We start from the raw sequence: 14,791 nt of genomic DNA, 5'->3' as shown, positions 1-14,791 counted from the left end.
GAGGGGCGCCTGGGTGGCTCAGTCGTTTGAGCGGCTGACTTCGGCTCAGGTCATGATCTTACTTACAGGTTCAAGCCCTGCGTTGGGCTCTGTGCTGGCAGCTCAGAGCCTGGAGCCTGCTTCAGATTCTGTGTCTCCCTCCCTCTCTCTCTCTGCCCCTCCCCTGCTCATGCTGTCTCTCTCTCTCAAAATAAATAAATGTTAAAAAAATTTTTTTAAACCATGGCTAACATTTATTGAGCCCCTTACCCTCTGCCAGCCACTCTACTGGCACTTTACTAGGTAAGTAGGTTACATGGGTTGCCTCCTTTAACCCAAACAACCACCCTGAGAAGAAAATATGATCACCGTTTTATAGCTCAGGAAGCTGTTGTTCAGAGAGGTTAAGAAACTTGCCTAACACCACACAGCTAATAAGTGTCAAAGCCAGATGATAGAGCTGTTCTTCTAACTAGAGGTGCATAGAACCACTAAGACAGTTGGCCTCTGATCTCTCTGTGCTCTATGGTGCCTGACACATCATAGTTGTTCAGTGTTTGTTAAATATGTCCATTTATTTATTAAGGGCTGAGCACAGTTCCTGTCCCACAAGCCTAAGAAAGTTGTGTAAGTAAGTAAGTTTTGGGACCAGGTCTTAGACACGAGCAGTCTGGCTCCAGAGTCCATGCTTTTTTAAAAAAAATTTTTAAATGTTTAATTTTATTTATTTATTTTTTTAAATTTTTTGAGAGAGAGAGAGGCAGCATGAGCAGGGGAGGGTCAGAGAGGGAGGGAGACACAGAAACTGAAGCAGTCTCCAGGCTCTGAGCTAGCTGTCAGCACAGAGCCCGACACAGGGCTCAAACCCACCAACTGTGAGATCATGACCTGAGCTGAAGCTAGACGCTTAACTGACTGAGCCACCCAGCCACCCCTGTTTTATGAGAAAGAGAGAGAGAGACAGCATGAGCAGGGGAGGGTCAGAGAGGGAGGGAGACACAGCATCCGAAGACATCCTCCATGCTCTGAGCTAGCGGTCAGAACAGAGCCCGACGCGGGGCTCGAACCCACCAACTGTGAGATCCTGACCTGAGCCAAAGTTGGACGCTTAACCAACTGAGCCACCCAGGCACCTCTCTTTTAATTTTTTTTTAATGTTTATTTAGAGAGAGAGGAAGAGGGAGAGCGTGAGCAGGGGAGGGCAGAGAGAGAATGAGAGGGAGACACAGATTCCAAAACAGGCTCCAGGCTTTGAGCTGTCAGCACAGAGCCCAATGTAGGGCTCGAACTCAGGAACAGCAAGATCATGTCCTGAGCTGAAGTCGGATGCTCCACTCAATTAGCCACACAGCTTCCCCCCCGCCCCGCACCCCTGCCAGAGTCAATGCTTTTAACCACAAACCTAGGCTGAGTAATTGCAATCCTTCTTTATCTTCCTTTTCAAATCAGATGATACTTTGTAGCTAGACACAAAGGCATGTCACTAAGAATGTTCACTGTTTTGTTTCGAGAGTCAGCAAAACATTCTAGGGGAGACATGGGGCAGCATGGAAGTTTGGCAACAGGGGAGGGGGAACAAGAGGCCATGCCCAGGCCAGCAGCACGGTGGGGGGGGGGGGCAGACCACTGGGATTTTTTTATTAGGATCGTGACACATTTATACATAAGTATAGAGAAAATCAACAATTGTCTCATTTAGATTTTCTTTTGTTCTTTAATAACACTTCACAGTTTTTATCCTCTAGATCCTAATACAATCTTGTTGCATTTTCAATTCCTGGGAATTTTATGGGAAATTTTTGTTGTTGCTATGAGTGGCATTTCTACTTCTATCCTATTTTCCGACTAGCAGTTGTATCCAGGAAAATTAATAGTTTTATGGATTTATTTTGTGACTGGTTAAATTTTACTTGAGTTATTTATTATTATTTTATATAAACTGCAAATACAAAATATCCTATACTATGCATATGTCATAATTTATTCAGCCATTCTCTAACCAATGGGTCTTTACCGTTTTCTAGTTTTTTTGGTATTAGAAATACTGTTGCAGCAGATATCCTTAAAAAGATATTCCATCACACTCAATGTTTTTATTTCTATAAGACAGGGCCAGGGTACAGGGTATATTTTCACTGGGGGTGAACCATAGTCCCTATTTCCTCAGGCCCTCAGTAGAATTAGATTTTTTTTAATGGTTATCTATTTTTTAAAAATTTTTAATGTTTATTTTTGAGAGAGAGAGAGCACGCGCAGGAGCAGGACAGAGAAGAGAGGGAGACACAGAATGGGAAGCGGCTCCAGGCTCTGAGCTGTCAGCACAGAGCCCGACGTAGGGCTCGAACTCACAGACTGAGAGATCATGACCTGAGCTGAAGTCGGACACTTAACTGACTGAACCACCCAGGTGCCCCAAATGGTTATCTATTTTTGAGAGAGAGAGCGAGAGATTGCACACGAGTGGGGGAGGAGCAGAGAGAGAAGGGAGATAGGGGATCCAGAGTGGGCTCTGTGCTGGCAGCCGGGAGCCCGACGTGGGGCTCAAACTCATGAACGAGATCATGAGCCGAGCCAAAGTCATACACTCAACCGATGGAGCCACCCTGAATTGGATTTATTGATCATTTTCATTGGTGCTCATCTATTGGGTGGAAATACTGAAATTCTAGACTCTGAACCTTTAAAAATTTGCACTTCCCTGGGGCGCCTGGGTGGCTCAGTCGGTTAAGCCTCTGACTTCAGCTCAGGTCAGATCTCACCTTTGTGGGTTTGAGCCCAGCATCAGGCTCTGTGCTAACCGCTGGCTCAGAGCCTGGAGCCTGTTTCTGGTTCTGTGTCTCCTTCTCTCTCTGTGCCTCCCCCTCTCATGCTCTGTCTCTCTCTGTATCAAAAATAAATAAAACATTAAAAAAAAATTTGCACTTCCCCGACTACTAGTAAGACTGAACAATTTTGTTACATTTCCGATTTTGTGAACTGCCTATTCAGATATTCCACCTTTCATTGTTTCTAATACTCTTAATTCTCCAAATGGAAGTTACGTCAAGTGGAAATAATTATTTTACCTCAAGATTTCCAATATTTATCCCTTACTTTATTCTCTCGTCTAAATGCAATGACTAATGTTCCCAGAAAAATAGAAAATAATAGAATAGGAAGCACCTTTGTCTTTCTCCTAATTTTAATAGAAATGATCTTATATTTTACCAAGATTTAAATATGATTTTGATTCTAGAATTTTGAGGTATATATTTCTCCATTATGTTGAATAATATTCAACTATCACCATTTTCCTTAGGGTTTTCATGGGAATGAATATGAGATTTTATCAGAATATTGACTTTCTTCTTTGATCTACTAACATCATTTATCATCATTAGCATCAGAGCTCTACTTTCTGTGAGGACTCACAGGGAGGCCCTGAGAGGAGAAAGGAGAGGGAGGCTGGGTAGCCAGAAGAATGATAAATATCAACTATGTGGAGTCCCTGGAATCTTTTAACTGGGGAGAATGCCGAATTCAGATCTGTGTTGTCAAAGGCTTGTTTCTCAATATTTTGAAGGAGACAGCGCCTCATTTTACAGATGAGGAAACGGGCCGGAGGAGGACCTGAGACAAGCCCCAGAGCACAGAATCATGGAGAGGTGGAATCAGTGTTCCACCCTGTTTTCTAGGGTTAGGAAAAGTTAAGAAATACTCTGAAGGAAGGGAAAGTATCTTTACCTGAAAAGAGGGGATAATAATATCTGTGAAGATTAAATGATTCAATGCATAGGGGGCGCCTGGGTGGCTCCGTCAGTTAAGCGTCCGACTTCAGCTCAGGTCATGATCTCACAGTTTGTGGGTTCAAGCCCTGCGTCAGGCTCTGTGCTGACAGCTCAGAGCCTGGAGCCTGCTTCAGACTCTGTGTCTCCCTCTCTCTGCCCCTCTCCTGCTTGTGCTCTCTCTCTCTCTCTGAAAAGTAAATAAACATTTAAAAAATCTAAATGATTCACTGCCTGTAAATTACCTGACAAGTAATATGCCCCTACAGTTATAGTGGCTTATTTCTTGTCCTCAATTTCAGTTCTAAAATATTTCACAATATACTCTTTTTACAAAAAAAAAAACCAAAAAAACTTTGTTTGTTTGTTATTGTTTATTTATTTTGACAGGGAGGGAAGGGGCACAGAGAGAAAATCCCAGGCAGGCTCCATGCTCAGTGTGGACCCCAGTGCAGGGCTCTATCTCACAAACCATGAGATCATGACCCGAGCGGAAATCAAGAGTCAGATGCTTAACCAACTGAGCCACCCAGGCGCCCCACAGGAGAGCTTTTCAAATTAAAAGGAATGCATTCATAGGGTAAAATAAATCGAGCAGGGTATATACAATGAGAGAAAAATGCCTCCTGACACTCACCTCCCAACCCACAATAACCACTCTTCTCCCAGTCATTACTTTTAACATCTTCCATTTAACTCATGGATACAAAGGACAGAGTGGTGGTTGCCCGAGAAGAAGGGCCTGGGGCGGGGGTGGGGGGTGTATAGGTGAAATAGATGAAGGGGTTCTGGAGGTTCAGACTTGCAGTTGTGAAATGAACATGTCAGGGATGCAGTATGTAGCATGGAGACTAGAGTGAATAGTATTGCCATGCACGTTTGAAGGTTGCCAGGAGAATGGATCTTGAAAGTTCTCATCAAAAGAAACAAAAAATTTTTATGGGGCCCCTGGGTGGCTTTGGTTAAGCTCTTTCTGAGTTCGAGCCCTGTGTTGAGCTCCGTGCTGACAGCGCAGAGCCTGGAGCCTGCTTCAGATTCTGTGGCTCCCTCTCTCTCTGCCCCTCCCCTGCTTGTGCTCTGTCTCTCTCAAACATAAACATTAAAACTGTTTTTTTTTAGTTTTGGTAAATTTTCATGGTGATGGTTGGTGACTAGATTTAATGACTAGACATAATGATCACAGTGTATACAAGTGTCAAATCATCACTTGCACACCTGAAACTAATATAATGTATGCCAATTATAAGTGGATAAAAAGATTAGAAATAATAAAAATGCTCACTGGCAGGAATGTAGGAGAATAAATTCACATAATTATGGATACTGTGCATCAATTCTTACAGGGGGAAAGTTGTGTATGTACTGACATCGAACGGCCCCCATAGGACATACTGGTAAGTGAAAAAAGCAAAATGCAGAACAATGTATTGTGTACTATCATTCACTGTTGTTATTGGTGCTTCTTTTTATTTGTTTGTTTGTTTGTTTATGAGAGAATGAGAGAGTAAGAGCAAGCACAAGCAGGAGAGGGGCGGAGAGAGAGGGAAACTTAACAGGTCAGCATAGAGCCCAATGCAGGCTTGAACCCACAAACCATGAGATCACAACCTGAGCCTAAATCAGCACTCAACCAACTGATCCACCCAGGTGCCCCAAGAGAGAGGATTTTTAAAAATAAAACTCTTTATTTTATATGCAAACCCTGCAATTTGCCTTTTTGGACACAGTGGTATATTACTGTCATCCCTCTTGAGGCCCATATTTAGAGAACTCATTCTTTTTAATAATACATAGTACTCAATTATATGAATGAGTCTAAATTTATTCATCGAGTTCCAATTGGTGAAATTTCAGGTGTTATCTTGGTTTTGGTTTTGGTTCAGTTGGGTTTTTTGACAGGAGGATACCTTTTCTTAGTTAGAATGAGAAGATATAAATATAAAAGGTATATCAATAAAAATAAACTCTAAGTCCAGCCTGAGGGAAACTTCCTTAGCACAGGGAGCACAGATGACTTAAAAGAAGAAATAGATGCGCTGTATTTTACTACATGCAATTGTGAGTTTTCCTGATGGAAAGAAACATATCAAAAGACAATAAACTGGGGGAAAATATTTGTTAAAGAAAAAAGGTCAGATTAATATCTCTAATACAGAAAGCAAGCTGATTTTTTACAAAGATTTTGAAAAAAATGCAAAGACTGAACAGGCCATTCATAGAAGAGGAAATACCATTGGCCAATAAATGAAGAGATCCTCACCCTCATTAGATATGGAAATGCAACATAAAACAACAGTGAGGTCTAATTTTTTATTTATCAGATTTGGGAAAAGATAGAAGACAGTATCCAGTGCTGACTAGCACATTCCCGAACATCTGAATTTCAACCATCTCTTAGGAGAGCAATCTGGTAATATATAGCAGGGAAAATGTTAATGTTCATATTTGTTGACACAGTAATCCAACTTAAGTTAGAAAAAATATTCTGGGAGTCCCCTGGGGACTGACTCAGGCAGTTAAGCGTCTGACTTCAGCTCAGGTCATGATCTCACGGTCCATGGGTTCGAGCCCTGCGTCAGGATCTGTGCTGACAGCTCAGAGCCTGGAGCCTGCTTTAGATTCTGTCTCCCCCTCTCTCTGACCCTCCCCTGCTTGCTCTCTCTCTCTCTCTCAAAAATAAACATTAAAAAAAAGTATTCTAACAACAGAGCCTTCAGTGTCTCCCTGTATAGGTCTCCTCCCTCTTTTGTTCTCTCTCCTCTCCAGTGTGTCTCACTTGGTTTTAAATGATCTCATTTCGCTGCACTCTCATGGCCAAGTCTTCCTCCTCCACTTGACTTAAGCCAACTTAAGCTAGTGCCTCGAACAGGGAGATGGTCTTGGGGCCCCTGGAAGGCCTTGTCTAGGAACCCCCGTGTGCTTTCAGGAAATCAAGGCCAAGGACATCGTTGGAGCCAACATTTGCTTTGAGTTTCTGCGGCTGCTGACACTGAGCGGGACACTGATGGCACCTGGCAGAGGCTGCTTGGTCCTAGCCATTCTGCTGCCAATTGTGTGCATCCCACCTGGTGGTGAGGACAGCCCAGCCCCAGATCCCCAGAGCAGAGACAGCCATCGGGGAACATCCTGTACTCGTGAGGAGGGAGGGAGCCCAAGATTTTTTCCTCTGGTGGGGAAGAACAGAACCCACTACCTCTCGACACTAATGAAAGGGCGAAAACGGTTCATGTTCTTTTTTGTTAAAACTGATTCTATTGCCCACCCCGTCAGACATGCCGCCTCTGTGTGTTGCCGGGTGTGGCCGTGAGCCCGGTAATCTGGCTCTCAATCGAAGATTCTTTCAGGATCATACACATTTCTAAATTATGAAACCTGGGTTTGAGACTCGGATAATACATTATGTGTCAAGTATATAACCCATATAACCACCATGTAGCTCAATTTATAAGATGGGGACAACACGTGTGTAGGGCTGTTGAGGATTAGATGTATACAAAAGTACTTTTAACAAAGGTCCTATGCAAGTTCCGTTTGGAGAGTAGAAACAAAGTAGAAATCATTTGTGAATTAATGAAGAGCTGAGGTTGTGGGTCCCCCTCAGATATCAGCACAGCCTGTAGACTTCTAAGGGCTGGTATGTAGCGTTACCCCACCTCTGCTCTTTCTCTGTGAGTGAGCTTAGTTGCCCGTGTATACCCGGCCTTCTACGTCTAATTCTTGCCCCTTCCCATTCCAGGGTGCATGCACATCTTCAGTTCCTTTCATGAGGAAGGAAAGCAGTTACACTTGATCTGTAACTTGCGGCATTTGAAAGAAGAGGCTGAAGGTGTTACAGTGTTTTTGTGCAAGAACAGGTCTTTGGACTGCTCTCCTGAGACCAGCCTGATGCAACGAGACTTCGAGACCCTGGGGGAGAGGGTGTCAGCAAAAGACCATCTCAGCTGGTGTTCACCCTAAATCGTACAACATCGGACAGTGGGACTTACCAGTGCTGCGCCAGAAGCCAGAAGCCAGACATCCACCTTCGGGGACGCTTTTTCTCTGTTCTAGTCACAGGTAAGCTCTCATCTCCCAAATGCCACCAGAGGAGATCAGAAGTAGGGTCGGCAGCCGGAGACAGAAGTAGTTACTTCGGGTCCTGGGCTGGGAGTCTCCTTGGGCAAAGAGTCCTTCCCATTACTCAGTTACTTCCCACCAGTCCCACCAGACGCCACCTCTCCTCAAAGCACGAATACACAAGTAGTCTCACTTTGCCTTTAATTTTAAAAATCTTACTGAGGTAAGCCATTCCATTTTTACTGACATCAAGACTGAGTCACAAGAAGGTAAAGCAATTTGTTCAATTTCTCTCTCTAACCAGTGCCAGAGCAGACAGAGGTCTGGAATTTAGGCTTCCGGATTCTAATTTAGAGATCTCTCAGAAAGGTGGTTCTATTTCTAAATATAGGCACTGAGCTTTCAGGCTCTGAGAAAGATGGGTTTTAGATAAAATGGATGGTGATCTTAAGAGCATTTAGTTGTAAGAAACAGGCCCCCAGCTCAAGGTGCCATAGGTTAAAAGGAAAAAATAATAAAACTCCCTTAAAAGTTTCAGTTTCTGGCATCAGAAACCAGACATCCAAGAGAACTTAAAAGATTTATGATCTCAATCCCTCTGGGGCAGCAAGGCCTCTCATCTCCACAGATTTCCTGTATTTTGTGCATACTCCCCTATTCTGGTACTACTTTGGCAAAATCTAAATATGGTTACTCCAGCCTCAGTTTTATATATGACTTCCTCATATGCCCTGCAGAGAGGGACTCTGTGTTTCTATATTCTCAAAGAAGCAAGCCTTCAAAACTAAGAATTATGTTCTTTTTTAAAATTTATTTAAGAAAGAGAGTCAGCAGGGGAGGGGTAGAAAGGGAGGGAAAGAGAGAATCCCAAGCAGGCTCCACCCTGTCAGCACAGAGCCTGACGCCAGGCTTGGACTCATGAACTGTGAGATCATGATCTGAACCGAAATCAAGAGTTTAATGCTTGACTAACTGAGCCACCAGGTGCCCTGAGAATTACGTTCTAATTGGAATTCTATACCCAACCAAACTACCAGTCAAATGTGAGGAAAGAATAAAGACAGACACGAAATGACTCAAAAAAAAAAAAAAAAAGAAGCCTTCAATGTGATCTTAAGGAGCCACCAGAGATGTGCTTCAGAAAAACAGGAAAGTAAATAGGTAGAGTGGATAAAATGGGATCCAGGAAAGTAAGGACTCTCATAGGGAACGAAGATTAGGAAACCTAGAATGGAAAAGGGCCCAAACAGGCAATTAGTCCAAAAGGAACAAGAGAAAGAGGATTCTGGAAGATATATAGTGGGTAAAAATGGAATTGATAGATCATCTTTCTGAAGGCCTATGACAGATAAGGATTAAAGATACAGATATGAAAATTTTTTTCCTGGTTAAAAAAAATTAAAGTCATCATCATCTCCAGAGAAAACACTAAATTTTGCAAAAGGAAAGCTACTCATGGGGCACAACTTGGTTCTACAATAGGTAACATTTACAGAAACCAGATTATATAAAAATTAACTAAAAAGTATAATGAAAGATGCAGAATGGGGAAGATGTGAAAGATGCAGAGATGGAGAAGGAGGTAAGGTTTAAGAGAAATGTATCATCTTCTTTAACAGAAAATCAATAATGTCTAAACTTTATCATCAAGCAGCAGTAGTAATGTAAGCACACTATTTAGGAACATGGTGAGACATCTCTGAGTGGGCAGTGGTTGTCCCTAGGGAATAAGCATAGGAAAAAGGACACTGCTATTATGCTCTATGAACTTGCAAATACTATATTATGTTTCAACTTTAAGAAAAATGGAAATAGATTACATCCCCTTCCAAATAAAAACCCAGCCCAGAGCCTTTTAACAAATGCTTCAATCATCTACTATGGTTAGCAGTTAATCCACGTTTTCTACGTCAGTCTAGATGGACTTGGATCTTCTTCCCTGCTTCCTGGTATCCTCCCTTCTGCCCCTCTACATCAGTCAGCCCTTCCATTCTCCCCCTTATCAAACTCCCATCTCTATCAGCTTCTGTGACTCTGTACTCCTGGGGATTCCTACTTTTCTGGCTGTTCTTTCTCTGTCACTATTTCCACCTCCTACCTCTCAAACGTGAGCGTTCATTCCCTAAGACTCCCTCTTCACCTCTTCGATCTTTGTGCTATTTCTCCCAAGTTCTCATTTACCAACCTGATTTTAACCTGTACCACCCTACAAACTGACCCACAAATCAACTTCTAGAGCTCCAACCTTTTTCCTAAGTTTCAATTAAAATTTTTTTATGCTTTATTTTTTTGCTTTTATTTGATTTTTGAGAGAGACATCGCGAGCAGAGGGTTGGAGCAGAGAGAGAGTGGGAGACACAGAATCCAAGCTCAGAGCCTGATTCAGGGCTTGAACTCACAAACTATGAGATCATGACCTGAGCCAAAGTCAAATGCTTAACCAACTGAGCCACCAAGGTGCTCCTTAAGTTCCAATGTAACGTTTCCACTGACTACGGGGCTCCTAGCTTCTGATTGCCAGGCTTGCCATCTCAAACTCAAAGCTATTGTGAAACCCTAGCTCTGCCCAGGATTTAGAAATCTTGGTGCATTTTTTTTCTTCCCCATCCAGTCAGTTACTGAATGCTACTAGCTCTTTCCCACTCTCATTCCTGTCTTTCCAAAGGGGTTTTCCAAGTCTTCATCATCTTGCACTGAAAATATTCCAATAGTCTACTGACAACCCCCTTCAAATGTGACCGTCTTGTTTATCTTCATTTTTCCTCCCACATCCTTCCTCAGGACCTGGAACGGAGCTCTTACCCAATAGTCCATCAACTCTAAATACGATCTGTCTCCAATCCACACTGCCACCTGATCTTTTTCTAAAATGCTAGTTTGTACATGCCACACCACCATTCGAAGACTTTAACGGCTTTTTCATGGTCAACGGGACATCGTCTAAATTACTTTTGCCTGGCACTTTGGAAGCCCTAGAAAATTCCATCCTATGCTTTATATGAACACTGTCCCAGCTGACCGCACTAGTAGAAACGCCTCTGTCATTCTTCCCCGACTTGTCCTATTGATTGTGCATCCTACAGGCAGAGTGCTAAGCTTGGAGAACAGAGAGCAGTGAAAAAAGCCCTTGCTCCTTAAATTCTAACCTATGGGGTCTATAACCTACCTGGTCATTCTAATAACACCCTAAGCATTTCCACTTATGATGGCTCTCTGTGAGATAAAATGCCTTTCTCATCCTCTCAATATATTTAAGTATTAGTGTCAGCACATACGGATGCTCACCAAATGTGGTTCCTTTTGAAAGGTGAACCTAACAAAGTCAGACAGGTAACACAGTGTCTGTAAACAATGTCTACATTTACTGAGTTCTTCCTGGGTGTCTGGCATTGTGCTGAATTGATAGATCAATTCTTTCATGAATCTTTATGGCCTTTTTAAGGTTGTATTTATTCTTGTCATGTGAAAAGTCAGGCTTAAAGGTAATTTGGGTAAGTTCATTCACTAGTAAATGGTAGATGCTAAACTGATTGACACACTACAGAAGAGGACTTTGAAATGAGATCTGGGGGCATCCAAGTCCAAGGTGACAAAGCTATTTTAGCCAAGGAGACTCTGAAGTTCCTTACTGGGGTGCCTGGGTGGCTCAGTGGGTTAGGCGGCTGACAGGCTCAGGTCGTGATCTCATTTCATGAGTTCCAGCCCCATGTCGGGCTCTGTGCTGACAGCTCAGAGCCTGGACTCTACAAGGTACAATCAAGGGGCACATGGGTGGCTCAAACAGCTGACTCTTAATTTCGGCTCAGGTCATGATTTCAACAGTGAGGTTGAGCCCTGCATCGGGCTATGCACTGACAGCACAGAGCCTGCTCGGGATTCTCTCTCCCTCTCTCTGCCCCTCCTCTGCTCATGTGTGCACGCACGCGCTCTCTCTCAAAATAAAATTAATAAACATTAAAAAAAATTAAAGTTCCTTCAATGTAGGCCTGTCTGTATCCTCAGTGTGACACACAGAAGATTCTGTATCAGTTCATCGCTGCACTTAAGAACATCATCATCACTACCCATAAATGTTAAAAAATACTTATTTGGGCAACAAATTGTGCTGAGAGCTATCCATGAAGAAAAAAGAAACGTCCTGAGATGGTGCAAAAGAAGGTATTAATGATTTCTGAAACCCTCTCCTGATCCACTGATTCTCTTTTGAACCAGAGACAGGGAGATACACAGTCACAGGATTGAAGCATACCGAACATCCCACGTTCACTCACAGTCAAGGTACTCCCGGCTCAGGCTTCCTGCAAAAGGTCTGGCTGATGCTGGTCACGAGCATGCTGGCCCTTCGAGGAGTGTTCAGAAGAGCCTTAAGCACCTGCAATGAGGCGGCTACACCTCTGACATCTAGATTATCCCCCAGGACATGGGTGGAAGGGTAGCCTAGAGGGGGAGACTGAAATGCGGCTCAGGCCCTGGCCGTCCACAGGAAACCATCAAACCAACAACGAGTGCAAAATGGTCCAAAGGGACCCAAGACTTTATATTGACTAGAGGGAGATGGATGAAACAGTTTCCACTCGATCGGAGGTCAGACCTGTTTGCCTGTGGGAGAGGCAAATAAATAAATAAATACAGCTGTCTCTCCCCACTGGACCAACAGAACGCTACAAGTTAAGGCAACAGGTGACAAAGAAACTGGAACTCATAATGAACTTTGCCATTATATTTTTGCATAATCAGCAACTGATGCAGATTTTGCCTGTCCTTGGCATTCTTAATTCCATTTTATTCAAGCCTTCCTCTAATCAATAACTACCATAGTTTCTGTGTCACCAGAATGTCAGCTCTATAAATGCAGGGACTTTGCCTCATTTATCCCAACAAAGACAGTACCAGGCACATAGTAAGCTCTTAATAAATTTGTTTTAAAAAAATCTGTATGATGGGTTAGGCTTTATATACGAAGATTCTAACCTCATCCCATGCTTCTGGGCAAACATTCCCTGATTACTAATCAAGAAACAGGCACAAAGAGACTGTTACTCCAATTCACAGGAATTAATACAGGACCTTCTCACTCTAAAACCATGTGCCCTCAGTAATTACCTACTATATGCTAAGCACCTTCTCTCTCTCTCTCCTTTACTACCCTCCCCATTCTGAGGTTGCCTCCTCCCATTTCCAGAAAGAGGACCACCTAGAATTCCCTACTCCAGCCCCTTAACTGCAAACCAGCAAAAGACCTTATCCGTGCTCCTTGGCAAAGTGCTGCCAAATGTTTAAGCCTGTGACAGCTGTCAAGAGAAAACTGGTGAATATCAAGCAGTCTGACTCTTTAGACAGAATTCTTTCCTGAATCTAAATTCTCTCAGATAGTCAGGTTACTCTGTTAGTAAAATAACTGTTATTTCTTCGTAAGTAAAACCTCTGAAAAGTACATTGCAATCTATGACCGCTTACCATCTTTGACTTCCGTGTTACGCTAGAGCAAAAGATTTCTCTGCTCTTTTCCCCTTTCCAATCAGGTGCTAAGAACGAACTGTTGATAGTTGGTGCCTTTTATCCTTCTCCCCCAACTCAAAACCTAGAACTACGGGAGAGGTGATGTTCAGGGGTCACCCTTTTGGACACACATGTTCTCAGGCCCAGAGAGATCACGTAGATGGAGTTATCATCTTGCACACGACTGAAAGGAGGATGAGGGAGCTCCCGGGATCTCTGGGCCTCCCTCTGCCCATGAAACCACCTTCAGTGAGTGTCCCTGTCCCAGCGCTGTGCTAGCCTGCAGTGTTACACATGGAGAATCCACCTGCAACTTTTTGGGTGGCATAGATTTCTTCTCTGATTGCCCTACTTTCCTGCAAGGAGACACCAAAGGTTGGCTTTCCCAACCCCTTCCTTCCTTCTTTCCTTTCCATCCAATCCCTAGTCGCAAGGGCCCAATGATGAATGACATCAGCTATCTAAGTTGTTTGGCAGTACCACCAATTTTCTTTTCTTTCTACAGCCTTGTAAGCCTGTGCCAGAAACTGAAAAAAATAATAAAAATAAAAAGTTACAGCAAGATTAACCAGACTCTCTCTAGCTTGCTGCCTCTCACATTACCACATGCAGAGAAGAAAACAGCAGGGGGAAAGAGAGGCTCAACATGCCAAGAATCCGGGGAACCGAAGGTGGGGCAAATGAACGTATTCCTTGACCTCCTCTCCTCCCTGCCAGACCAAACCTTTCTTCCCAGTCCTGTCGCCACTTCAAAGAACAGCTGTTACAAAAGTGGCTGGTGTACAGTTCTACTCAAACATTGGAAAAGTATGTGTGGTTTTGTGCCCAAGAAAAATGTTTTCCTCCTCCCTCCAGTGAACAAGTAAACCAAACAAAACGAGAACACCAAGATTTTTGGAAGGAATTTTTATTCAACACTGGAAAGAAGAGCAAAGAAACAGGTGAAGATAGGCAGGAGAAGAAAGCCAGAGCTGGTGATGGACTTGGCACGAAACCAAGGAAAGCAGGAGACCTTGGCATTGGGCAGCACACTCGCTGCGCAGCCGGGATAAGCAGCAGCTATGTGCCAAGCCCCACGGAGCACAACTGCCGGGATCCCACCAAGTGTCTGTCCGTCTCTTCAGTCATATTTCTTTCCTTGTAAATAAATGCCCAAAGCAATATTTGCAGCCTTGGCTTTTCTCCTAAAGTCACAAATCCTCTTGTGTTTCTCTTTGGGCAGATGACCTCTTGTCCTAGGTAAGCAAGGAGTCGGGGAGAGAGCTAGGGGGCCGGCAGGATATTCCTGACATGAGGAGCTACGTGGATAAAGAGGCAGGAACACAATTTAACTGGAGCTAAATGGGAAGCCATCAAAAGGAAACAGATAACTTACCTGTGATCCTTGGCCAGGACCTACCAAATGTGGGAGCTAAGGTTTGTGGGAAGTGGGAAGAGGGAGAGAAAAGGCTGAAAATGATGGGTTAGACCCTTATTAGTGGTGGCCTCGACCC

General features: G+C 43.4%; 1 protein-coding gene across 1 annotated transcript in view; it reads left to right on the top strand.

Moving 5' to 3' along the window:
• The window catches only part of CD160 (CD160 molecule), a 27,241-nt gene extending 12,971 nt beyond the window's left edge, over positions 1–14,270 (top strand). The window contains 5 exon segments of the mRNA XM_029945992.1: positions 5,087–5,137; positions 6,670–6,814; positions 7,480–7,632; positions 7,635–7,799; positions 12,012–14,270. Coding sequence (XP_029801852.1) covers positions 6,748–6,814; positions 7,480–7,632; positions 7,635–7,799; positions 12,012–12,235 — 609 coding nt within the window. The 5' untranslated portion in view covers positions 5,087–5,137; positions 6,670–6,747 and the 3' untranslated portion in view covers positions 12,236–14,270.
• The last annotated feature ends 521 nt before the right edge of the window (positions 14,271–14,791 follow it).

This window comes from Suricata suricatta, chromosome 8, assembly GCF_006229205.1.
Source record: "Suricata suricatta isolate VVHF042 chromosome 8, meerkat_22Aug2017_6uvM2_HiC, whole genome shotgun sequence".
In the NCBI taxonomy this organism is placed as follows: domain Eukaryota; kingdom Metazoa; phylum Chordata; class Mammalia; order Carnivora; family Herpestidae; genus Suricata; species Suricata suricatta.
The sequence above is the reverse complement of the archived record's forward strand: the minus strand, read 5'-3'. Positions and strand labels throughout refer to the sequence as shown.